The following is a 26,800-nucleotide window of genomic DNA, read 5'->3' as shown; positions in this document are numbered from 1 at the left end:
ATAGTTGTAAAATATGGGATGTTTTCTTCTTTAACCAGTGAAGCAACGCAAATTTGTTAATAGAGTGTCATATATTACTCGAGCTGTGTCGGGAACTAAATAAAGCCAACCAACACATGAGATTTTCGCCAGACAGTTATACATCCATGCTGTATTGTGTTTTGAGATACTTAACAAGACCGTGTCAACATTTTATAAAAACTTGTTTAGTAACGAACGGCTTGAATAATGAGCAACCTTAATTTGCACAACGGAATATTGGCAACCGTCTTAGTGTTTGCCTATGTCCTTATTTCCGTGGAATGCACTCATTTCAGAGGTGGCGTAATCTCATGGAGGGCTCTAGACACCAGTCCCCTACCGGGGACGACTCCTACGGTAAGTCAAATTGTAGTAATAAAGGTGGTAACGTCATTGAAAGATTGGGCAGGGGAGGGTTGGGGTGTAGTTTACACTTCACACAACCAATGAAATAGGAAGGTGACGGGTGGGGCGGGTGGGGTGGGAGAGGTGGGTCTGTTCTAGTTAACACATCACTCTTGACACCGTCTTCTAACTTGGGACTTCTTGTAACGATGATTCCAGTTTTACTATTAAAGTACCGCAGCCAGACATTGGCGGGCATTGGGGGTGGGAGCGGTTGGGCGGTGTTGGGTGATCTTATTGTTAACGGTCATTGAATATAACATGTAGGCATAGTTAAGAAATGTGGTCGGTACAGATCATGTGATGTGTCCAAGTCCCATTTAATTATACTTGGACTCGAGTTCAAACTCTTCTGCGGTCTTATATGGGACTCGATTTGGACTCAGATTATATATTAGTTCGAACCTAGTCAAGTTGATGTATATGAATACTAATCTCCCGATCACTTGATATCACGAACCCTTTCTAGCATAAAAATCACGTTTGTACCATTTTTTGTGCTGGAGGGGGAGGGGTGGGGCCGGGTGTATGGGATGGGGTAATGTGCCCCCTTCCATGGGAGAGGTCTCAGAGCCTGGGTGTACCCTCAACTTTGGAATAAAATGTAGTTAAGTGGAGGGTGCTCATATACAAAATGATGCTATAGGTTGCACCTTTAAAAGCAGTGTTTTATTTAGGTTGCACCGCATATATTTTTGTAGTATACACAACGATGAATGTAATATTTCTGTCTGCCAGTGGCGGTTGAACCACCATTGGTATTTATAGTTGGTAGCTAAAGCGTTTTATGATAAATAAAACATGTAACGAACTCCATAATGCTGCTTTACTGCTACATGTTTAACGACCTGTTTCCTCCAGATGGGAATCCTCTCCAATATAACTCTTAACAAGCTATCTCTTCGCACTATTATATGGCATAATCTCTACAATTCCTAGATTGTGGAGATATGATATCAAAGTGAATGCTGACCACCGTCAAAATGACCACAACATGCAGCCTATATGTATAGCACATTTAGCATGTCACGTCTTGTTTACAATATCCTAGTTGATACTGTATCTCTCCCGCCCCCCCCTCCCCCTCCCCCAACCACCTTCGAACAGCCTGCTCGAGGTGGAACCTTACATTTAACTTTACTAATATGTATAGGGTTACCATCTTTAAGATCCCTTAGTGTACTTTTTCATAATGCCAAAATACTCTTACCTTTCCTGTAAGAAATCACCAAATAATTCTAATCAGAGATTGTAACAGTCAATTGACACCTGTATAAACGCATCCATAGAGACTCATTTCTGAAGTAGGCTAAACATAATAATGGCTGTTTTGATTAATACTAATGTATTTGATTAAAACTACTATATATTTGGTTAAGACTACTATGCTACTATACTACCCTATGTCTTGTTTATCCGAAGAGAAAAGTATCCCACCCCCCCCCACTCCTCCCCAATGAAACATAAATACATTCTAAGGGAGTAAGGGTGACCAAATTTGCTGCTGTGTATATTTGGATGATAAAAAGTATTGCTGATGGTGCGAAAATCAGGTATGAGGATGATAAAGCATTTTAGAAACGTATTGAAGAAATGAGAATATTAATCCAGATATAAGCAGTATATATAATCAGGATCGAAAAATACGTATCGTTAGACTTCATGCTCTTCTAGCTAATACAAGGGGTGGGGGGGGGGCAGTTATGGTATAGTAATGTTAGTGTATAAGTGTCATGATAGTCCACACCATCCATTCCCGACCTGTATTAGAAAGTATACATTTCAGTCGTAAACCATCTATACATCTACGATCTGGTGGCGACTATAAGGAAAGTGATCAAATTTGAAATGTTGAAATTGTCGTTAATTGGCAGTTGATAGTGTAAGACAATAGCCTGTATATGGACGACAGAGGCAATTTGTCCAAACCGTATATGTAATTGTTAAATTGCTTATGTAATACCTTTACATCTTTGATTGCAAAAGAAAAAGAGATGAATGAAGATGCCCTTATTTCTTGGTCAATTAATTGAAGTGACATTTTTGAATTATACCCTTTGTGGGCCTATAACGTGGGCGAATTATCACCATTGAGAAAGTTAAGCCTGCCAAATTCCACAATTAGTTTGCTTTATTTATTGGTGTCATGACTGCTTTTGGCAGATTTGATATGGTAATTCGTATACTACAGTGTCATTATGTCTATTTCGTCTATTACAGAGGGCCAAATGTTTACACTGGCAAAGGGGGCGTGGGTGTATAGGTGTCAAATATGCTACCATTCAAGGCTACTAGAGTACAGAATTTGTTCAACAGAAAAAAAGGTTAACTTGTGTCTATGATCCGGATTATATAGTTTCTGACGTAACGATATCCCTCCAATTTTAACTGGTTAACAGGTTCACTTTGCTCATTGTGAAGATTCTAAAGAAAAGTACTTTGCCCCGACCCTTATTACTCTCCCAATTGCACTTTGGAAGGAATAATTTCTCGCAATAAATTTGTTAATCCTTTAAAGGCATTGAAGACTCGCCCCAAACCCCGTGCCGCGCTCTGAAAAAAAGTTAACTTTCCGTTGCTTGCAAGTGAAGTTTTTTTCTTGTCGCTACAAAATGCAGGCAGTAATGAAACGTGATACCTTGTTATCTTTTATCTAAACCTGAGATGTCCATCGCTGCTATGTACACTGTGTTGTGGGTATGGACCGTAGTTGCATGTATTGACTGTACACTAGTGTCTAATTACCGACGGTAGCAAGCTGTGTGTGTATTTTCTGGAATCGATGGTGGTGTCTAACACTTCTGTTACACCTCATTCGAAACTAGGTCAGATTACCGGCATGAGACGTTTCTTTGAGTCTTCACACCCTTTAATGGATGGTGCTAGAATGTCTCCGCCATTTGTCAGTGTCATATCGAATGTGGAACTTGATGATTTTTGCTGGGTTATTTTTTTTTTCGTTTTGTTACCGTTGTTGTAATGACGTTTGTATCTCGATGTGCTATTGATGTATCAAATCTATAAAAGACACGCGTGCAGGACTAAACGACGTTTGAATTCAGCAACTAAAATTATGGTTGAAATATATTATAACTTCCATATCAGTAATCTTCCCATATCTCAAAACTAAAGTCATGTTTCCGGTAGATATAATAAGACCGATCACCCAGTCTTAGTTGCAACTTCAACCCGAATCAAAGCCTCAGCCTCAGTCCGCCTCAGTATCCGCCTCAATCTCACTCTGCATCCCGGGGTGGTCAGCCTCATAACATTTTCATATAAAAACAATTGCTTATCAGTTCTTAATTGGTTTGGTTGCATTCGAAGTGATTCATGTGTTCCTTATCAAACTTGTAATCTAAATTTAAATATTTCACATTTCCAGATCCTCTTCAACTATAGAGTAGCTTTTAGGAGGTCATTTAGAACCGACCATGTCTGTGATGAGGCTACCATTATGGCACGTACTGTTACTCCCGGGGACGGGTTTCTGGTTTGCGATAGCGGCTGTTCTACGCTGAACGAGCGCTTGGACTACGTTTGTACAGATTTCAGTTCTGAATTTGATTGGACGTCAGGGGCAGGGAATGCGACATTTGTACCCAGCTCAAATACCTTTGAAGTCTTGTAAGTATCTGCTTGTTACGGAGGACTTGGTTTATGATGAACGGGAGGGGGGAGAGGGGAGAGGGAGAGGATGGAGAGGGTGGAGAGGTGGAGAGGGAAAGGGGTGGGAGGAAGCCAGGTCAACATCTGTCATTGAATATAAACCTAATCCTGTGGCGCCTTGCAAGATGCTACGCAACTCTTCGGTCCATCCTTCTCTATAGGTAACTGTGAAAAATGACAAAATTAGCACGGTAGCATATAAATATCACAAAAATAGCCCTTTTAGGACAGAAATGTAGTCTTGAGTCTAAAACTGCCCGAGCCATATTTAGAAACGAGGCGTAGCCCTTACACTCTCTGCGTCTATGACAAAGTCCCTGTGATTTCAGGTTCAGATATAGAGACAAAGAACCTTCTTCGTTTCAGTGGATTCCCCGAACCAAAAAGGGACAAAAATGTATAAATCTTCTTCTACCTCTAATTTCATATTTATAACTTCTTTACAATATATTTAATATGTAATGTAACATTATTATTGTTTTTTTTTTTGGCGGGAGAGAGGGAGTCTGGATGGGGTACAAAACTTTCTGGTAAGAAAGGCAAACATTAAACCTCTCGATCTAATTATAGGCAAGTGTTGTGTGGTAGGCGATGTTGTTGGTTTTGTAATAGGCCTATACGTATATACCCGACCAGTTGAAATCATGCTGAAGGATTACGTCATACCTAACACGAATAATACTAAGCCAATCGTTATATCTTTAGTCTTTTATCTTTGTGAAAACTTTTTTCTTTTTCAATTTACAAGATATTTATGTTTGATGAGTCTTTTCCCGGGGGTGGGGGTTGGGGAGGCGGGTGCTTAAGAAAGTTGGCACAGCAAAGAGGAGTTGCATGGGAACGTGTCTATACCGAATGTCTCTGTATTTGTATAAGTCAGTCCAATAAGGAGATTAAGGTAATATTTACCTTCTTCAAACTTTGGAAATTTTGTAGACAAAAGAACATGTCTGATTTTGTAAATATACTAACATTTCAGGACTAAACATTTGTTGTATTCTGCTGTTGGCTCTTCTAACACGTTTTTTTTTGTTCTTGAAATTTCCGAGAATTTCTATAAAGAAGTGCATCTCAATTGACGGGAAGGCTGCTCGTAAGCCAATCTGTCGACTGAAGTCAGCCGATTGTACTCAGCCGATTGTAGTCAGCTAATATACTTAATGTTAGCACAGATCGTTAAAATGAAAATGACAATGTACATACACAAACTGCATCGTAATACCTTTTCCGCTTAAATCACACCTTAATACAACTGGTAGAAATATAATGTCATTTTAAATTGTGTTGTTAATGCTTGAAAAGCTCAAATCGGCAAACAAACTTTTATTTGAACTGTCTTGTTCAAACGTTCTTAATTGTTCGGGTACCGTTTCGATAGAACATCGAATATTTTAACCTTGATATTCGTGACCAGAAAAAAAGAAAAAAGAAAATAAGATATATGAATGGTAGACCTTAAGAATTATCAGACAAAGATATACCGGATACTATAGAGCATGGGTTCCCTAAATGGGGTGCATGGACCCCCAGGGGGTGCGTAAGTCCATCCCATGGGGTTCATGAGATGTTTGATACAATTCGTGATCTGATCTTGAAGTTTCCAAATAAATATTTGTCCATCTCTTGCTTTCTTTCATTACAATATTACACAATGAACTTGATCTTTCACGAATCACTGTTATGCATATTATAGTATAATAATGACTCAGATCGTGTCTCGAATAGTTGGGGGTTTGTGGACAACTCTGACATCCACAAGGGGTTCGTGGGGGCATACAGTTAGGGAAACCTTGCTATAGAGCGAGAGTGGTCTGACCCTATAGTAATGTAAAATGGATGGTTATAAGTTCCCGGTCTGTGAGCTGAATTCAGTTAACACTTTTTTTAAACTGATAGACACAAAAATAACTGGGTTATTAGTAATTAAAATAGTTAAAGAGAACTATAGTCTTGTATGTAAGGCCACGTTCTCATAGCGAACATATCCCTTTAACTGTAACAATCTTACACTTTGTGGAATCTGCAACCACCATTGAAGAACACAATAAATTTGTCACTTTTCAAGTTCGCAGAAGTTTTGCATTTGCATATTGTATTCACTATGCGCATGCACGAGTGGGTTAATGCACTATAGTGTATTCTAGATGCATAGCGCGCCATTTGTTGTTCGGCATATTTTAATACCTGTAAACTCATTCAGTGTCGTAACAATATGTCGCACTTATGCAGTTGGTTAGTAACTTGAAAATTTACACCCCAATCTGTTTTACAACGAACGATACGAGATTAATTGACATCATGTATATGGCAAGCCATGTGGGACAAACACCGCATAATATATCCGCGTATTAATTCGAATATATACGCGTATTAATTCGAATATATATGTGTTGTACATGTGTAAAGTTTCGCTTTATGAAGCGATCTCGCGAGCCCGCCAAAACATTTATCGTTGATATATGTACACAGCAAGAGCGGAAATGTGTTTTCGTGTATATTCTAATTAATCCGTGCATATATTGGATTTAATCCCCATATGTATTCTATTTAATACGTGTATATATCCGAATTAATACGTGTATATATTCGAATTAATACGTGTATATATTCGAATTAATACGAAAAAACATGTTCTGAATCTTTTTTCCTATAGTTTTGACCCCAGATTATGAACGACAATCCTTCATTTTCATATAAACTGGATCCCTAACCCACTTTCTAAACCATAACTCTGATTTCAAACGAATTTGTATATTCCTGAAAAACCTGAAACCCACGTTCGTCCTGGCAAAAAAAGAAACGCTGACCGCAAGTAGGTCGGCATGCAATGTGTCACATGACATGCATGTGACTAGGAACGCAATATGTCAAGTTTCGTATATCAAATCGATGTATATATTTTATCGCACTACCCGACTACCTTGAATCACGTACAGCTGGGCATACGCTGCATTATAACCCTATATAACACATCTCCTTTCACCTCTAGCAACGAAGGAACAAACTGGATCCCACTGGCTAATGGAGGCAACGGACGTTGGGTTATCCGATCCAGAGTAGATCTCACTCCGCGATCGGATAACGGGCTGATTAATTCTTCACCAAGAACAGAAACCATGCCAGTAGTACAAGTGCGGAGATACTGCAGGACAAGACTACCCCTTCCAGGTTTTACATTATTTTGTCGAAAATTAACCATCATTTCTGAACATATCAAATACCTATTAGGTTCTTTCTTATAGTGGTTAGTGTTTTACTTCAGTCAGAAAGTGCGGGCAGGAGGGGGGGGGGGCGGTGGTTAATGGGGCATCATACACCACCAGAAAGTATTTCGCAACCTTTACACCTTTGTGGCATGTTGGGATTAGGAAGTGTGTTTGTGAGGGGTGGGTGGGGTGGTGGACGAACTGAGTTTAAAATGCCTCGTACCGCTTAGTTCCGTCCGACTCTTGCGTACGTCATTCACTTATGTTATTTATACTGCATTTGTTAAGCTGTGCTCTGCAGTATACTCGTCTTAACATAAATGCATATCCATTGTGCTTCCAGTTCTATTTCAATATAAAAAGTACAACAATTCCACAACGACCTTTCAGTTCTTTTAAATAACCTAACCCTAAAGTAAACACAATGTTTGCGAATACTAAATTGAATTTTCATAGGTTTTATTCTCTTGATTGAATCTCTTGACTAAGCACTGCAGATTCGCGTCCTTTGACATAATGACCACACTCTCTATACAGATATTTACATGACTCACACATAAGGTTGTATATGACCTAATATTTAAATTCAAGGTAGTACAATCGGCGTTCAATAGTGAAATGTCTTCATTGTACGTTTATCGAACCCTATTAGCCTATACAAGTATTCGTGTATACTGTAGACTACATTTAGTACAGTTATACCATGACAACGTTCTGTCTGCAGGCATAATATGAGGCGAACTTTCAAATTGAAAGATCATACGTAACGCTATAGGAATCATTCAGACCAGCCACGTAGCCAGAACTCAGGGCGTTTTGTTTTTGCCAGTGGGGAAGGGACGCACAAATGTTGGCCGATATCCGTCTTGGGGAAGGGTCTACGGGAAAGGGTCTATGGTGTGCCCTCCCATTTAAGAAATGTGTGTTCTGGTTAGGTTATAGATGCAAAATGGTGCTATCATTTCCATCATTTCCATCAAATTTTAACTCAATTTGTGTAGGCTAGTGTTACTAGTGTAGGTTTACAAGTCTTTGTGTGCAGGTGTTATAAAGTGAAGACCATTTGATAGAAAGTCTATAAAGGAAAACAAATTGTGTAGATACCATGAAACCTGCCCCACCCCTACCCCGATCCCCCACGCCTACCCCATCTTTCAGTTAAAAACGTGACAACATTATTATACAAATGGAATCTGAGAAATGTGAATACCAAATGGTCTTTTCTGTTGCGAAGACGAAAGTTGCGAGGGTTTACAAAGGGCCCGAGAGGGAGGAAATTGGGGGTGGGTTTGGGTGGGGTGGGGTTGGGTGGGGTGTAATGCATGTATTTGGAACATGTTTCATGCTTTCTGATTTCCAAATTGGTTCACCTAGATACAAGAAACATTTTTTCACTACCGTTTTTCCCCTCACCTATTCAGTCACCGATCCTGATAACGACATAGTGAGATGCCGTTTCGCTACTTCTGACAATGACGAATGTGGTTCCATTTGTGGCAACTTTGAAGATAGGGCTACTCTTGAGGTTGGTATCAATCAAATTGTATTCAGAAAAAAAAACAAGATTCGCAGAGGGAATTTTTAGCACATAACAATACATAAATATATATTGAAAACTAATAATTTTTGGTCTTAAATATTTCACATATATAGGCCCTTTATATATATATATATATATATATATAGGGCCTATATATATATATAGGGCCTATATATATAGGGCCTATATATGTAGATAGATATAGATATAGATATATAGATATATATGAAAAGTTCAACCCTGAAAAATAACATAATCAGTATTTCGGTACGTCTACCCCTACCCTTCCTCAACCCTACCCTACCCCACCCCTTCCACACCCCACTTGTTTCCCCCTATAATCTCACATGAATATCTTGGATGAAGTGTAACAAAATGAAGTGATCAATGTATTCAATGTTGTCATTTGTAAAAGAAATATTAACAAAAAAATAGCAACCGCGGACTTCAAATTCTTGCACGACTGTTTCGTTGATAGTCAACCTTTTCATACTTTTCTTGTTAAATTGATTTATGTGTGTTTATTTGTTTGATTTATGGTGTTTATTTGTTTGTTTGTGTTTTCTTTTTTAGCCTAATTGTGTCTTGGATTGGATACCTTCCGAGCTGGGTGTGTACGGCGTAGCGATCCAGATTGAGGACTTTATCGATACTCTTAGTACTACACCAATGAGCAGCATTCCGTTACAGTTCCTCTTTAACGTTACTGACGGAGACGGCGGTCCATGCGACGAAGCACCCGTCTTCGCCCTCTCCGTGTTACCCAGCGATTCCTGCATTGGTGTTCCATTGGAAGGAACCTTCACTACAATGATTACAGCCATCGTAACTAACCCAGTTAGAAGGTATAAATATATATATATATATATATATATATATATATATATATATATATATATATATATATATATATATATATATATATATATATATATATATATGTAAATGCTGGTCGACCTATCAAGTGTTGTTATTGCAGTATTGTGATATAATTTAATGAGGGTCAGCAGACAAGCGAGGACGTTAATGGGGGGGGGGAGGGTCGCCAAGGGGAGGGGGCAGGTTGATACTAGGGATAAACAAGAATATCCCATGGCTCAAAAGTATTAAATACAATTACCTACGGCTACATTGTCATAGATTGGTACAAATATCGCCCTGTTTACTTTGAAGAAACATATATGGACGAGATCTATACAATATATCGCATATATTAGGACAGAGCTGTTACACTCACACACCGTTTCATATTCTACACGAGCATTGTGTGCACTGCACACAATTTCCCTTTATGTCAAATATATCCCTTAAATCTGTAATGCAACAATAACAACAACAACATTCGTTGAAGTACAAAAGCGGCAGATCGATAATTCACCAGAAGATATACGTTTAAGAAAGGATGGTTAATTTCGCTTCAATCGACGTGCCATGGAAGTTTACGAACATTCGCTTTTATTAATATAACCTCTAGCACCTATGAGCAGTATAGTATGCATCCCATACATTGATCTAGATATTCTATCCAGCTGCTTCCCTCCCTAACCCCATCCCTCCCCCTCCCCCTCCCCAACATACTCACTCGCCCCAACACCCCGACTGGCTGGCTTGGTTAATGACATAATGCAGGCGTCACACTGTCGCGAAGTTGACACCAGATGGCCATACGAATATGGAATTTTGAATTTCGCACGAAGATGGCCCCGAACTTGGTCAACAGCCAATCAACAGCCGAAGCAAGTACGAAGCCTACAGAAGGTCACACGATGGCACCCGAACCACACACGAAGGCAACACGAAGATGTGCATTTCTATTTAAGTAGTTTACCCGCAGGACACACGAAGGCCACACGATGGCTACACACGACGTATTGATAAGTACATTGTCGAATGCTAGAAAGGCAAATAGCAAGAAATGACAAAGTGAAATAAATTAATGCTTTCTTATTGTAAGAGGATGTGCTGGGCCTGTAAGAAGTGCTCATCATGTTCTCTGAGGTACATCAAAAGAAGCAATGCTGCTGCTTTCTTTTTCCTGGTTGTCTCATCACCAAAGTATGCTATTCTGCAGGAACTGAATTGTGGTTAGTTGTGATTGTGATTGTAGCTTTGGGAGTTACACACGCTTCTACTCTGTAGAGTTGCTTATGACTGTCTGTGGTAGATTCTTTGAGGCTGGCCTTTATATGTCCACGTTACCATGACACCTGCATGGGAAACGCTTGAGGTTCACAAATTCGGCTGTCTTCGCCGACACCGTGGTCCCATCTCGATGTCATCGTATTATAATACGATGGTTACTCGACGGCATTGCGAGGGCTTCACGTATTCGTGTTACCTTCATAAGATAATCGGGCAGCTTCTTGTTTCCTTCGTATTGTCTTCGTGAGGCGAAAATGCCCGATGGCACCGATGATCACACGAATTAAAAACGAAGATGACACGATTTGATAAGATGCCCTCACGATGGCCTTACGAAGGGCAAAATGGACACACGAATTCAACACGAAAATGAACCTTCGCAAGGTCTTCGGGCAATTTTTTGGCATGCCAAAGATTTTGCCACCACTCACGAAGTTGCTGCCGGAGCCTGAAAAACTCCACCGGCGGTCATACGATGGCTTAAGATGCCCTCACGAATGGCCCGATGTTTTTACGATCAGAACCGAATTTGAACATTTTCTTTATCGTGTGTCCATCTGATGTCAACTTCGGGACAGTGTGACGCCAGCATAAAAGAAAACTCTTCCCGAGGACAATACACATTGTCCTTTTCCATTGATGAGGTTGAACAATAACTTCTTGGTAGTTGTTATAATGACTAGCTATTACAAACCAGAAAAATGGTCACGAAAATCGATTCTGTAATGTTACAAATGATCGTTTTTTTTCTTTTTCTTTATCGACAGCATAGTATCTATAAACACTGTTTCTCCCATGGGTCTGACAACCACGCAAGTTCAACGGGACCCTACCTCAAACGTCGCATATTTCGTCAATGCTACGTTTACATCAACTAGCCCCGAACCAGTTCAAGAAACATTTTGTTTCATTGCAGAAGATAACGGCGGGTGAGCAAGCAGCATTATTGTACTAATAATGGTTAATTGGCGACGTGTATGGTTGGCCAAAATAGTTATATATATATATATATATATATATATATATATATATATATATATATATATATATATATATATATATATATATATATATATATGTTCCTCTAAGCGTTATTAATGTAAATAAAATTTCCTTTTACACATATGAATGTATATATACATGTATATGTATATACAAAAGGTATTTTACTCCAACAGTTCAAAACAACAAACCAGAGGCACTTTCACGTAGGCTACGCAAAAGTATTTTATACATGAATTATGTTACAACGGTAAAGAATACTCCCATGGTCTTACTTCGGGGGGGGGGGGGAGGGACAGGGCCGGCAAAGAGAAGGGAACTGGAAGTCTGGGAAGGAGAGTAAACGACAGAGCGAGGTGGACTTGGAAAAAAGACGGAATGTTTAAATTTCATGATATCTATGGTGTTCAATTACACAATTTGAGAGCAGGTTTAACAACGAGAGTATGTTAGCTATCGCTGATTGGTAAACTTAGATAACAAATCATTTTTGGCAAGGTCTGTGTTTCAAAGGCTATGTATCTTAAGAGATATTAAGAGAATGAGATGGTGATATGGTTTGGGGTGCATGGTGAAGAAGAATTGAGTGAGAAAATAAAAAAAAATATTTCAAAATTATATTGATATTTGTTTCTATATTTTTCACTCTTTATATACAATTTTCCTTACTTTTTACAGACTTACTAGCGACCAACGATGTATCTTTCTTGTGACTGCAAGTAAAATATGATTTTATATTAGTTTCGAATATAGGCAGTTTATCATGATACTAATAATAATACGGCTGACAGAACATTGGAAAATTGATTTAAGAAATCAAAATAATCAGTATTCTTGAATTTATTATTATTTTTTCAATTAATAATGTATATTTTTGGTCATATTTTTGGGGGTGGAGAGGGGGTAAGGGAAGGCTAAAAATGTTTTTCAAAATCTAAACTAATCTAAATCTCTCCACAAGTGAAAAAACAAAACAAAAAAACAAATTATGTCAGTGAAAGTAATCATGTGACAACATTAAATGTGTAGAATGTGTTTATCTTTAAATCAATTTTCTACTTTGACAACATGTATCAAATCTTTCAACAGCATCGCCACCAATGGTAACTGCTGCGATCGTTGATAGAAACGGCCTCGTCACGATAACCTTTGACCAAGCGGTGAGTTTGGCAATTTTGACGACCGTTTTATTCGACACTTTTCATGTTACATGTATGTTATTGGGCAAAGGATGCACGAGATCCAAATCTTGAATAAGATGCACACATGTCGAAGTATAAGTTTTCAATAAGTTTACATTGCTGGTTACTACATGGAACGCCAGAAAATAATCCTTTGGCACATGTGTGCTGTATTAGGCTTGAGCTTAAGAAAAGAAAAGAAAACCGGTGCACGTGTCCAGCTCTTTGGATGCATATGTGACAGATACCAACTACTTCAATATCATCAAGAAGATGTTGGAACTGGAACTCATTTCGTTATTAAGTGCAGTCTCTAAATTGCTCACTTCGCTCGCTTTAAGGGTCCCCGTCTAATCATCTGCTCCCTTGCCCCCCCCCCTCCCCGTGGTAATCGTAACACTGCTGTTGCATTTATATTTATAAAATAAAAAGAGAGGGGGCAGGTTACAGCGTGTCAGGGAGGAACTTTACTTTCAGATTCAACCAGCAGGATTGTTTACCGATCATTGCTTTCTGCCTCCCAACTCGCGACCGACCGTAAAACCGTGGCGACTCCTTTTTTGAGTATAGCGACCCATGTAATTTGGAAAGCATGGCTGTAGGGAGGGGGGTTGGGAGAGGGGGCAGGTTGGTGAGATTTCGGGCATGCATGAAGTCAAAAGTGTCACCAGGTAAACGGCGATCGTTAAAGAAAGTTACCATGAAATAAAAGAGGCCTTGTAGAAATGTCTTTGTTCAGCTGACAACCATGTAAAACTTGTAGACATAACGATAGTCACAACCATGCTAAAATATACTCCAAAACTGTGGTTTATTACAAAACAAAATCTTTGCCTTTTGAAACTTTATTGCTATTTCTATAGTATATATTTTAAAGTCCGTTTGAGCAGACAGTTAAGCTTGTAAGTTGCGGGATAGTTGCGGCGACTGCGACGTTAATAGACTGTTGGATAGTGTGTGTGTGTGCTATACTCTATGTGGAGTCCTTTACCTCGCACGAGGGGGGGGGGGGGTATGGAAATTAGAACCATCTCTGATATGCAATAGTTGATTTTGTGTGACTAAAGGCAACAATTCAGAACTATACAAGATGATGTTGTTGTATGTTTGGTCTACAGATCAGACTTCCAATTTCACCCAGGACGGTTTCTATCACTCAAAATGGACTAGAATTTGCATCTATAATTACCTCTGTTGGTGCAACTCTCCAACCAGCTGGAAACGCCATCTCATTCCGAGTGCCAACGCCCCTTCCTCAAGGGGGAGGCTTCCTTGCGACTATAGAACAGGGTGCGGTTGAAAGTACTACGTTTTGCGGAGTAGAAAATTACCTGACAATGTTTGCTGTTGATGATGCACTTCCTGGTGAGGAAAAACGATTTATGGATTATCACGTCCATGTCACATCCATGGCACGTCCATGCCACGTCCATGACACTTTACAACCTTAGTAGGCTGACATGGAAGAATATTTTCTTAGCTAGGAATTATACAACATTTGTTTTCCCAACGCTAAATTTCGTCAATTTTACCAAACGTTGTACTAGGTAAACATGAATCCAAATATGAATGAAATTATCAAACTTTGAATGAATTTACTGAATTCAGACAGCTAATTTGCGAATAATTCGGGATTCCATTACATTCCGACATCAAATTTAGTAAAAAAAGGCAATAATTTTATTGACAAGTTTTATCCAGAGATTAATATACAATCATTGATAATTTTGAATAAAGCTTGAATATTTAGATAAAGAAGTCTTACAATTTTACCATTATGGCATGACGAAATCTCCGTAATTAACACAAAATGCTGATTTATGGGTGACATCTTGTCATTCAAAATATTATGCACCTGGGTATCACTTCGAAGATGTTGGAATCGTTCCAAACGTTTTGTCATCAATAGACCTATTAAATGATTCCATTCCAAAAATATATCAGACATTTTAAAAATTTGCTCCTCTTTTCTCGTTAGACATGAATATTTATCAGTCATTCAGTTAAAGTATGCTCTACATCTTGATGTGACATTACTGTCGAATAATATAATATATAAAGAAAAAAGTTCCAAAACAATCGGCACAAAAGGTTTCTGTTAAGTTCACCCAACTAAAAAAAAGTTGTTTCTACATTTCTCTTCTCATTTCATAGGTAGCCCTATCTCATGTCCTGCTGATATGGTCATAGACATGGTTTCGAACCAGTTGTTTACTCTGGTCGGTTGGGCCATCCCTGATCCAGGACCTGGATTTGAACTGATAGTTGGTCCACCGGTTATGCAGAGGCCTTTTCGAGTCGGAACTAATAGAACGATACGTTACGTCTTTCAAAACGCGACGAGAGATTTTTACGTCTGTTCATTTCTTATTGTAGTCGGTAAGTGAATTGATTCAACGAGATGTCAGAGATAAACACGTTCAGCGAAGGATTCGGCATTTTTTTTTTAATACAGGAGGGAGAGAGTGACCCATATGGTCGTTGGAACCAGCGCCCATATAGGTGGGCCTGTTGGTCCTCCTCCTGGAAAACAACAAATATGATAGTTGTAGACATCAAATCCTGCATCGGATACATATTTAGGCCATGAATTAGGTCTATATGTGCTAATAACTACTTTTTTGAGAGGGGAGAGGGGTACAAAACCCCACATCACTGGATCCTCGCCTAACGTTAACCCTCCCCTTCCCTCCCACCAATGGTTCCCCGGCTGTCACGTGTGATTATACTCGCTATTTTTCGCAATGTCATGTTACTTCAATTAATATTGAGAGGGGGGCGGGTGGTCGGGGTGGGCTAGGAAGGTACTTGACAAAATTATGGGCAAAAGGTGTATAACCTTGTAACTTACGTTACTGCTGTTACAGATTCCTTCCCCGTCTTAAATAAGGACTGGACGTTGGCATTTGGTGGATGTCAGAATCTGAGAGCTACGTTTTTATAGTCTTAAGTGGTCTTTAGAAAGTATCTTTCCTTATGTCTCATTAACAGGACCAGATCCGAACCCATGTCCGCAGGATATGATGGTTTACATGCTCCGTGGTTCTGGTGGAACCATCGTCACGTGGGATGAGCCAGCCCCACGTGATCAGATCATAACTTCCCCCGTGGCTTCGGGATCATTCTTGCCGTTGGGGATCACTGTCGTCTCGTATACCTTCAACAATGCGTTTGGCGTTTCGGACTCGTGTGTCTTTAATGTTGACGTTGTTGAAAGTGAGAAAGTTATAACTAGAAATTTCAAATTTTGTTCGCTATAAATTACACACTGTAAAGGGGCTTTTAAAAGAAAAGGTTTCAGTCGTGATCAAATGTTGGTTTGATTCTTTTCACATTAGTCCCTGATAAAACCAACGAGGGAAATACTTTTAGAGTTTGGTAGTGGAATGCAAATTGTTGAAGGTTGAGAATTCTCGCCCCTTTAATATATTTTCAGGTATAACCATCCAGATTTGTAATGTAAGCCTATACTGTGTTAATGTTTCTCTCTGTGTGTCCACCTCTCCACCTCCACCTCTCTCTCTGCCTCTTTCTCATAATTATTGTAGTGCGCGTGCGCGCTACGTTTGCTCAACTATCAAGTTCTATAGCAGTTATAATTTCATCAAATTGTACCTTTCTTGTACTAGGACCATTATATTCCTCTGTGAATGAATGATTGACAAATTGAAAAGAAAAATAAAGACATTTTCAGCTGAAGTGGTCATAATGCCATTATCCATTCTGCTGTTGCCAGATCCATTTATGCAGCAACAAAAATCACACAATTTAAAAAAAAATGGTATCTTCCCGATACAAATGGCTATGAGGATGTACAGATTCAGATATTTTCCATCAATTTTGTTAAGCAATCAATTTTAACCAACAGAATATCGTTTTAAGCTGTCAACAGAACACAGAGAACCGGTATTATCATCCGTCTAAGATTGGACGTTCTAAAAGAATGTATTATTTACCACACCTTTTTTGCCGTACCCTTATATTTTATTTTCAGCCTCTCCGTGTGATGGCTTACCCTGTGGCGACCATGGTAGATGTGTTGCTATGTCTCTGGGCCAGTTTCAGTGTATTTGTAATGATGGCTGTTACTTTGGAGACTATTGTGAAATACGTAAGTATTTTTTTTCTCACTTTTTTTCCTTCTATTTTTGATTTATGTGTAAAGGTTCTAATAATTCCAGTCATCGATGATATGCTCAGAAATGAAACTAGGTGAATTGCATGTGTGTCTTGAGTTCCTGTGCTGTGTTGTGTGGGGGAGAGGGGGTGAGGAGGGGCTTCCAGATTAACCACATTGTAAAATATTTTTTGACCCGTCGCGTGGAAGGGCTATGGTTGAGCCTTTTGCATAGAAATGGAACCCTAATTCCTGTAGGTTTTTAGGATTGATCACATCCTATACAAACACAAAACTGTTGTAAAATAGTATGAGAACGCCTTGACTTTGATACAAGGCGGTAAACCTTCAATTCCTAGCTGTGTATTGCTTTAACTCAGGTGCCAAGTTTAGTAGAAAGTTTATAGGTTTCTACGATTTACGTCATCGAATAAGTGTAAGTTTTAATATAAAAGCAATTCGATATTGCGGGTTAGATGGCTACCGATTGACTGAAACGATAGTTCTTAAATAGCAAATATTTTGTAATAATCGCTGAATATATATATATATATTTCTTTTCCAGCGTCTAATGTATGTGGCAATGGACCGTGTATGAATGAGGGTACTTGTGTACTTATGGACGGGTCATGTTCGGTATTCAATTGCATATGTCCCCCTTGCTATGGTGGTCCAACGTGTGAAACACGTGAGTTACAGAAGTGTCATACACGTTTAAGGTTTTCATTAAGTCATGAACTCCAACTGTCGGGGCACATGACCTTACCAACTGATTTCTTTTTACGCGAATACAGTTTCCTTTTTAGTGAGAAAAGACAGAATAGAAAAAAATTATATTTTGATTTACTGTTAAGGAACTTGAGTTTTTTCCCCTCTTAAATATGTTATAAACACTTATAATCACTTTATAACGATCAAGTACAGTCTAGTACAATCTATTACGATTTATTGGAATCTAGTACAATCTAGAACGATCATCTAGTACAGTCTAGTACGATCTAGTACGATATATTACGTTATATTAAGTCCTTGTACAATCTATTCGATCTTGTACAGTATATAGTTCAATCTATAGTAAGATATAGTGCAACCAATTATGTTATATTAAGTCCTTGTACAATCTAGTTCGATCTTGTACAGTCTATCAATCTAGTACGATGTAGTACAATCTATTATGTTATATTAAGTCCTAGTACGATATTGTACAGTCTAGTACAATCTCGTACGATCTAGTACGATCTTGTACAGTCTCGTGCGATCTAGTACAATCTATTACGTTATATTAAGTACTAGTACAATCTAGTACGATCTTGTACAGTCTAGCACAATCTAGTGCAATCTAGTACAGCCTAGTACGATCTTGCATAGTCTAGTACTATCTCATACGATATAATACAATGTAGTACGACCCCGTATAATATAATACGATTAAATACGATCTAGTGCGATCACGTACGATATAGTACAATGTCGTACGATACAGTACAATCTAGTACGATCTTGTATAATCCCTATTCCAAAAATACAGGCCCTATATAAAGGATGTCACTTGTATTAAGACTGCAATTCAGACATTACTATGCTTAATTGTGTTGATATTGCAACGTTTCCGATGCCAACTCTTGTTAAGTAGTCAAGTGTCAAGTAGTCAAGTGTCGTACTGGATGTACAGTATAGGTGCGCTATACTACGTGTAGTGGCTACTTAGTCGAACTCTACAACAGAATAACAGATTTAACTGAAAGCTTAGCCATACTTTGCATATAAGATTTGGGAGGAGTTATCATTCTTATATATTTCAAACCATGAAAATCAAACCATGTGTTTCCCTGGAAAAGGTTAATTGATAATATAAATGATTTAAAAGCCGCCCACCACCCCAACCTCGATTCTTCTACTACTTCCTGCCATTCTACTCCCCTTCCCTCCTTCGACGTATATCATTATTACTGACAGTCGATGTCCTAAATTTAAAATCCTTTTTCTTTGATCAATATCCATTTGTTATCCCCCAGCCATCGATCCTTGTACTAACAACCTCTGTCAGGACGGATCTACTTGCAGGGTAATAGAAGGGTCATGCGAACGTTACGTTTGTGAATGTGGGAACTGTTCTTTTGGTACATACTGCGAATTGGGTAAGTTATTCCATGATACAAATCTATATACCTACGTATAGAGAGAAATGCCATGAAGTTTCATTGACAAGTCAGGGATTGTCTACATCTTACATAACGTGACAGAGAAACGGACGGTTATGTAGCGGTCGTAACTGCGTCACAGGATAAGCAACCATCAAAGAAAGAGATAAAATCTATCAAAGATTTCGCTATATGAAGCTGTGAGCTTATCAATGCTAATACATTTATCGTTTGATTTTACTTATTTCATGTATTTCAAAATATTACGCAAGATTACTATACCAACACCATTTATTTTACTTCTGCAGTACAGCACGTAAGTGGTATGTTTTGTTTTGAGATGATTGCGACGCCATGTTCCCATGCTCCCCATTTCGATTCACAATCAGCCCCAGCTAAAACAAATCCGATCTTTTTTGTTTTTCCTAGAGGTGGATCCTTGTGATATTAATCCGTGCGGATCAAGCATATGTATCAGGAGTATGACTAACTGTTACGGATACACCTGCCTGTCATTAAGGCCTAATCCTTCAGAAGAGTCAGGTACACAAAAGTGTAGTAAAATTAATTAATTCACATCTCTTATCCTATCTGTCTTCTAACCTGCAGCAGCGATACTCATCTATTCACGAAAACATCACGATCACATCACGATCACATCACAACACAACACAACACAACACCATACAACACGTCACGTCACGATCACGTCACGTCACGTCAAATCATATCATATATCATATCATATTACAACATATGGCAACATGATCCCACTGTGCTCCATCATCCTCCTCTACCCTTCCTCCCATACCCGTTCCTACCCCTTCCTCCCCAACCCCTTCCTCCCTACCCTTCCTCCCCTACACCTCTTACCCCCACCCCTTCCTCCCTCCCCTACGCTTCCTTCCCCACCCCTTCTTCCCCACCCCTTCCTCCCCCTACCCTTCTTCCCCCACCCTTTCCCCCGCCTAATCTTCATTTAATATGATTAACATCTTTACACTGTGCTTTGTCTCTTTATCTCCGTCAGTTGTGACTGAAATTACGACAAGCGATAGATGTCTCAGCACTCCATGCAGGAATCTCGGGGAGTGTATAAGCATTCAAACCAGTGAAGGAAACAATGACTTCATCTGTTTATGTCGTGACGGGTACGGAGGAACCCTATGTGAAGAAAAAGTGGGTAAGAAGGTTCGCAAAGGGGTGCTGTCGTGTTATGTTGGTATTCTCCAAGCTTAAATGACTTAAGTCAGTAATCGTTCTCCTATTCCAGGATAGCTACCTGCATGTACTCGTTCATTTGTGCACATACTCGCAATTATTGATTTGTACTCGCATGTATTGGTTTGTACTCGTTCTCGTTGATTTGTACTTGGTCTCTTACTCCTGGATTTGTTGTTGTTGTTGTTGGAAAATCTAGTTTAGTTAAATATTATGAGTAACAAGAGCGTCGGAACGGCTGTGGAAAAACTTAGTTGACCATATACATATAGATATAACCCAAAAAAGTGGATCATTCTTGAGCATAAATTAGTTTCAAACGTCTCAAAATTTAGAACCATTCAGTTTTACAATTTAGCAGCCTAAATTACATCAAACTGCTTCCCATTAGCCGGGACACAAATCAGATCGATGACTTGCAGTGGCGTGCGCGAGGGAGGGGAGCATGATCTCCCCTCTATTTGGAGGATTCAGAACACCCCCCCCCACCACCACCAACCCACCGCTCCCCACTTTTGAAATCCTGTGCCCGTCTTTGTTCTGTTTCCTTCCACATTCAGCTGGTGTACGCACCTGTTTTCCCATTTCCCTTTGATGAAAATTTTATTAATCTCGAGACTGGGGAAGAGATGTTTCCTCATAAGTATAATAAAAACATCAATATTTTCGCATATGACAACACTTGGCTTTTTTCTATGTGTGTGTCTATTTCAGATAGTCAGCTTGGGACCTGTTTCAACGCACCTTGCCTGAACGGAGCCGCCTGTCACAACACTTACTCTACCGTCAATAACGTCCAAACTCCAACAGGATACACATGCGTATGCGAAGTGGGTTGGGCTAGACGTGACTGTAACAGCCAGGAAAGTATGGAACGCCGAAAGGGAAATTTATTATGTTGTTTACTTCTAAGCTGTCTGTTATCATGTTGTTGTCTCTTTTGATGTTGTTGTCTCTTTCGATGTTGTTGTCTCCTTTGGGCTTTGGGCGTTCCATAAGAAAGTAGGTCACCCAAACGACAAGCCTGGAGATAGGTGGTGGTCGGATTGGGCGGGGGGGGGGGGGGTGGGGGGTACAGCCTCGGTGTCTGGGGTCAGTTAAGGCAAACCGAGGAAATATTTGGCAAAGAATAACGTATTTCTCAGTGTCCTCGTCTTCGTAATATAAGAATAAAATGACTTCAAAAAATGGTGGTCGATGACATGATTTTGCCGACCGTGCTCTCGAGAATTCTGCCCAATGACTTAACAATACTCACCACAGAATAAAAAGAACTTGGAGCAATTAACTTAAAGAGGTGTTCCCCTAGCTGAAGCAAAAGTGTTGACTATTTTCTGCATCTAAACAGTTGCAATTTGATGAGCCAAGTTTCAAGGGTACATCCACAAGAATATTGTGATAGAAAAATAGAGATTTTGAAGAACATTTGCCGTTATGACATCACAGACCTCCCACTGTGATCCACTCCACTGAAGAATCGAGGATTTAGCTTTTCAAAATAAGTTCCATTGAATCAACCATATATATTGAGTTAGGGAAATGTTTGGGTTTCGTGGAATATTGTTCTTTTCAATAAAAAAATGTCACATTGCCCACCCAACGGAATACCCCTTTGAAAACGTTTACACATGCATTGGGTTGATTATACGAACAACTAAAACTTAAAGGTGAACACAATGACCTAGACAAAACAATCATCCCTTTCCCCTCCCCTCACCTCCTACCACCCCACCCACCCACCCCTCCCATCCCATCTACCACAACTCAACTATGTCTACCTCGTGCTTCCCTTTCTAAAATATTCCTCACCCATTGTTTTAAATTAATGACTTACGAAGAAAGTAAAGCAACATTGGTTCGGCAAACAAAAATAACGAATATTAATTAAGGTGCCGTGATTTCAATTGCTTCTCTTTTCAGCTCAATCCAGCCCATGCGCAAACAATGACCTCTGTCTGAACGGTGGTGTTTGTAGAAATATATTCATTAGTCCAAGTAATGAAGGTAACTTCATCTGTAACTGTGCTGTTGGATACGCAGGATCGAGATGCGAAACACAGGGTTAGTATACTTAGCCGGGGAGAAGGAGGGTGGAGGGGAGGTGAATGTGATGGTGGGGGTGCCAGAAAGAAAGGGTTTGGGGAAACTTTAAAATTAAATTTACTTTTTTTTATCGTCGGTATGTATATGTCCTCGTCTGGAATGAATTCCTGCTTCCCGAGTCGGTCCTATTCATACGTTACTGATAGTTAATGGCGTACTTGGTGGAGACCAGCTGTAGACCATTCTGATCCCCAACTCCGTTTCATCCTCACAAGGAGACATTATTATTTTGTCAGTGATACCCCCCCCCCCCCCACACACACACACACGCTCACCTGAACTTCAACGAGACATGGCATCTTATAACTTACTCCGCATTTTAATCAAAAAACATTCTGGTGAAGCCAATGGTACTTCTGATTATAATATCGTAAGTTTTAAAGTAACCAGTAAAAGGACAAATTTTAGAGGGAGACATTTTGAGGGAAGAGCAGTAGAGGGAGACATTTTGAGGAAAGAGAGGTAGACGGAGACATTTTGAGGAAAGAGCGATAAGCTAAAGCGATAAGCCCTGTATAAGCTAAATCCTTTTCACAAGGTTTGTTTGTTTGCTTGTTTGTATTGTTTTTAAGTATGTTTTTGCGTAGACGTCTCATTACGAAGGAGTGGAAGGAGGAAGCATCAAGTATCTTCGATTCTTTCATTATCAGCTTTTTACTTTCTTCTCCTATGTTCAGTGGAACACCCATGCGCCAGTTTTCCTTGTCGAAATGGTGGAACGTGCACACCGACTGGGGCACTGTTTCAATGTACGTGTCCCCGGGACACATATGGTCCAACGTGCGAAATCCAACCAGGTACATCTTCAATATACAAACTGTAAACTATTCTGAAAATTATGAAAGGAAATGAAATGTAATGAAATAAATCGAAAATGAGATGAAATTAATAGAAATGAAATATTAATTTTCACTAGACGATCATACTCCTCCGCTGATATTGGCGTATCCTGATCCAATAAAAAAATTATGAAATTATGAAAGGAAATGAATATGGTATGTAAATTAAGTGAATAGAAATGACATGAAGTATAAACGAAATGAAATATTAATTATTTTTATATTTCACTATATAGACGATCAGACTCCTCCCTTGGTATTAACCTGTCCTGATCCCATTATCGCTAGGAGTGATGTTCCACGCGTTTTAAGATGGTCGATGCCATATGTGGTGGACTTCGAAAGCAATATACCAGTGAGGCTAGTACACGCCAATGCCTATCCGGGAGCTGTTTACAATCCTGGTCATTTCCAAATGGTAAAACTCGTGTATGAAGACGCTGCTGGGAATCAAGCCAAATGCGAATTTTTCATTTATGTTGAACCAATCAGCCTTTAAAAGTAGGTGCCACTGTAACACGTTTGCCATTCGCATTTTTTGCCTTTGCCAGAACAACAAAAAAGTCATAACAACCATAGCACTTGACCCCTCCCTACCCTCCAGAACCCCTTCCTCACCCCCACCCATCCCTCCGTGTAGAAAACTCCATGTAGGAAATTGTCGGCAAATTTCACTAGTCGAGCGTACTAGGTATATTTATTCCCCTTTCATCAATCAAAATTAATTTGTTCTCTGAACTATCTTTTTACACTTTTATATGAAAATGTTTAAAACAAAAATGTTTTTTATTTCCTTTTCAGATTCATCCTCTCACCTGTACCTCTTTGTGTTGTTGAACTCTTGGGTGAATGTAGATGCATGGTGGATACATCATAAGAAGACTTATTTTATTATTATATATATCAGGGTGCACCGTATCATAAGAATGAAATAACGCAAAGAAATCTCATCAAACAGGTATTATTCTGATCTGAAATATTATTGATCAAATTCTACAAAATTTCATAAAATTACGATAGAAGAGATCTCTTGTGTATAAAACTACACAAAATGATGATTACAAATAATTACGTTCAGTCCATACAGATTTCATTTCAATATTTGTTTTAGTTTGATCCGACAATAAGTCACCATGGAAACGGTTATAGCGCCCTCATATAAGCTTGTCACTCGAAGTGGCTGGAGAACAAGTTTAGCACAAAGAGAGGCGGGTAAAATCTTATCAATACAAACTCTTCATGAATACAAGTGCACTTGATCAATGAAGCTGTAAGGTTTATCTCCCTCTACTTTCTCCTCCTGCACCATAATACTTCCAGGAAGAAATTTGTGATATTTGTTCCAATGATTTCATGAGGACGATCAAGTATTTAGTTGTTTTCTCCTACCTCTCCTCATCCCCTGTTGGATTCTTTCTTCTCTCCATCCCTGGTCTACTAATCCTTTTACATCTCACTCTTTTGTGTTCACCCTTCTCATTAACCTGTCTGTATTCTGTGAGTGTATTTGTCCCTTCTGTTATACTGTAACTTGTCATTCAGACTCTCAAGAAGGTCCTGCTTGGATCGAAAAGTCAGGCCCTCTTATACTTTTACACAAGTATATAGTTGTAAACAGGGTTATAGCCACGCCGGCCGGCGGCGGCCGGTGGTAACCGCCACTCACGCCTGCCGGCCGGCATTGGAAGTGAATAAACAGTCCACCGGCCGGCACAAAAAAATAGTAAAATGCTTGTGAAATACAACAAAAGTAACAAATTTATCTTTCCCTTGCCGTAAAACATGATAATAACGTCACCTTTTTCTGTTATTTACCAATTGTAAATCTGAAAAGTAGCAAAAATCACCCTTAAGCGGGCCCCTGGACCCCCGGCCGTGAGATGCGAGAGCTTCGCTCGCTACGCTCGCTACGCTTCGCAAATTTATTTAACCAGCACTCACAGTCTCCTAGCTATAACCCTGGTTGTAAACAATAATGTAACAACATTGTAAATTTATACTTATGTAATATTCATTTTTAACATGTTCTACTTTGGAAAAAATGTGAAACAGGCTGTTCAAATGAGCTTTTTTGGTTTTGCTTTATGCATCCACTAGCAATTATGGGAGGGGAACATCACACCCCTCGAGTTAATCTTTTCATGGGGCTATGTCCCCTTTGCCCTCTGAGTACGCCTCTGGGTGGTGGTGATGCAGATGGGGTCTGGTGTAGCCGCATGGTAGTGGTGAGGGGTGGAAGGTGGAGATGGGGTTGGTGTGGGATTGGGATGAAATGTTCCCAGATGGAGTATAATAAATAAAATATTGTTTCACAAAATGCATAGTTTCCATTTTCTTTTGCTGTCCGTTTTCGAATTCCACCTATGAATTGAAATTGATTGCTCTATTCGTATTTGTTGATGTGGTCCTATCTCGGTGAGGTGTTTTCGATGGCGTTTAGCGTGCCAAGTAGGTATCGGACCGCGGAAATCAAAAAGGAATGCCGTCAGAATCCCCCACCCCCCCCCCCCCCAATAAAAAAAGATCTGTTGTGTTTATTCTGTCAGTGATGTGATTGGTACGATTGGTGAAACTATTATTACGATTTTTACCTTCTGCCAATCACGGTGACCATACGCCTTTGAAAGTTTGAAATGAGTAAGTCACTTTCCAACATGAGGTTAACAACAAATATCTATTTCCAACCAATCACAAAGCTGGATTTGTTCAAAACATCAAAAAGAACCAATCAGTCTGTCACAACATTACTGTTCTTGGAAATCGATTAAGTTAAAGTGGCTAATCTGCATATATGCATAGTCATAATGTTAAACGGTAACCCAACCAGTTAGAACAATTTCCTAATGCTAATACCCTGTACTCCAATATCATGCTCTCATATTGACAGTATGAACAGTTCCTAACCTTGATCTGATAGAAACATGATATTGATACTGCTCGTACTGACAATACGAGTGCTCTGAAGCGGGACGTAACACTACAGTACAGAAAAATTGTCCCAACTGGGTGGGTAACCGTACGGTTGGTGCGTAATACAATACCGTTCCTGTCAAGTTTAGAGATGGAGATACTCTTTTAAGAAAAGTCACACAAGAAAGAACCTGGGAACGACAAACCAAACAACCGAACGACTGATCCGCTCTCAACCCCAGTCCCCCTGCATCGAGACTGCGACTATGTGATCATCGTCAGGTATGTTTCACGATTCCCCTT

The 26,800-nt window shown here is 39.4% G+C and overlaps 1 protein-coding gene across 1 annotated transcript; it reads left to right on the top strand.

Annotated features, from left to right (window-relative positions):
* Positions 1-67: 67 nt before the first annotated feature.
* LOC139958892 (uncharacterized) lies at positions 68-25,845 on the top strand. The gene is made up of 21 exons (XM_071956315.1): positions 68-378; positions 3,812-4,053; positions 7,085-7,263; positions 8,723-8,826; positions 9,415-9,686; positions 11,751-11,912; positions 12,664-12,704; positions 13,075-13,145; positions 14,285-14,531; positions 15,321-15,545; positions 16,158-16,382; positions 17,161-17,277; positions 17,849-17,971; positions 19,299-19,421; positions 19,854-19,967; positions 20,455-20,607; positions 21,360-21,512; positions 22,566-22,706; positions 23,426-23,545; positions 23,824-24,088; positions 24,389-25,845. Exons 1-20 carry the CDS (start codon positions 229-231, stop codon positions 24,084-24,086), a joined length of 3,225 nt encoding a protein of 1,074 aa, XP_071812416.1. The 5' UTR covers positions 68-228; the 3' UTR covers positions 24,087-24,088; positions 24,389-25,845.
* The last annotated feature ends 955 nt before the right edge of the window (positions 25,846-26,800 follow it).

This window comes from Apostichopus japonicus, chromosome 18, assembly GCF_037975245.1.
Source record: "Apostichopus japonicus isolate 1M-3 chromosome 18, ASM3797524v1, whole genome shotgun sequence".
NCBI lineage: Eukaryota > Metazoa > Echinodermata > Holothuroidea > Aspidochirotida > Stichopodidae > Apostichopus > Apostichopus japonicus.
The sequence above is the reverse complement of the archived record's forward strand: the minus strand, read 5'-3'. Positions and strand labels throughout refer to the sequence as shown.

What these genes read in the sequence shown, in the direction of transcription:
- LOC139958892 (XM_071956315.1), top strand. Translation starts at nt 229, where the DNA reads ATGAGCAACCTTAATTTGCACAACGGAATATTGGCAACCGTCTTAGTG. An exon ending in AAGATAGGGCTACTCTTGAG is followed by an intron (nt 8,827 to 9,414) that starts GTTGGTATCAAT and finishes TTTCTTTTTTAG; the next exon opens with CCTAATTGTGTCTTGGATTG. An exon ending in CCTATGTGAAGAAAAAGTGG is followed by an intron (nt 20,608 to 21,359) that starts GTAAGAAGGTTC and finishes TGTCTATTTCAG; the next exon opens with ATAGTCAGCTTGGGACCTGT.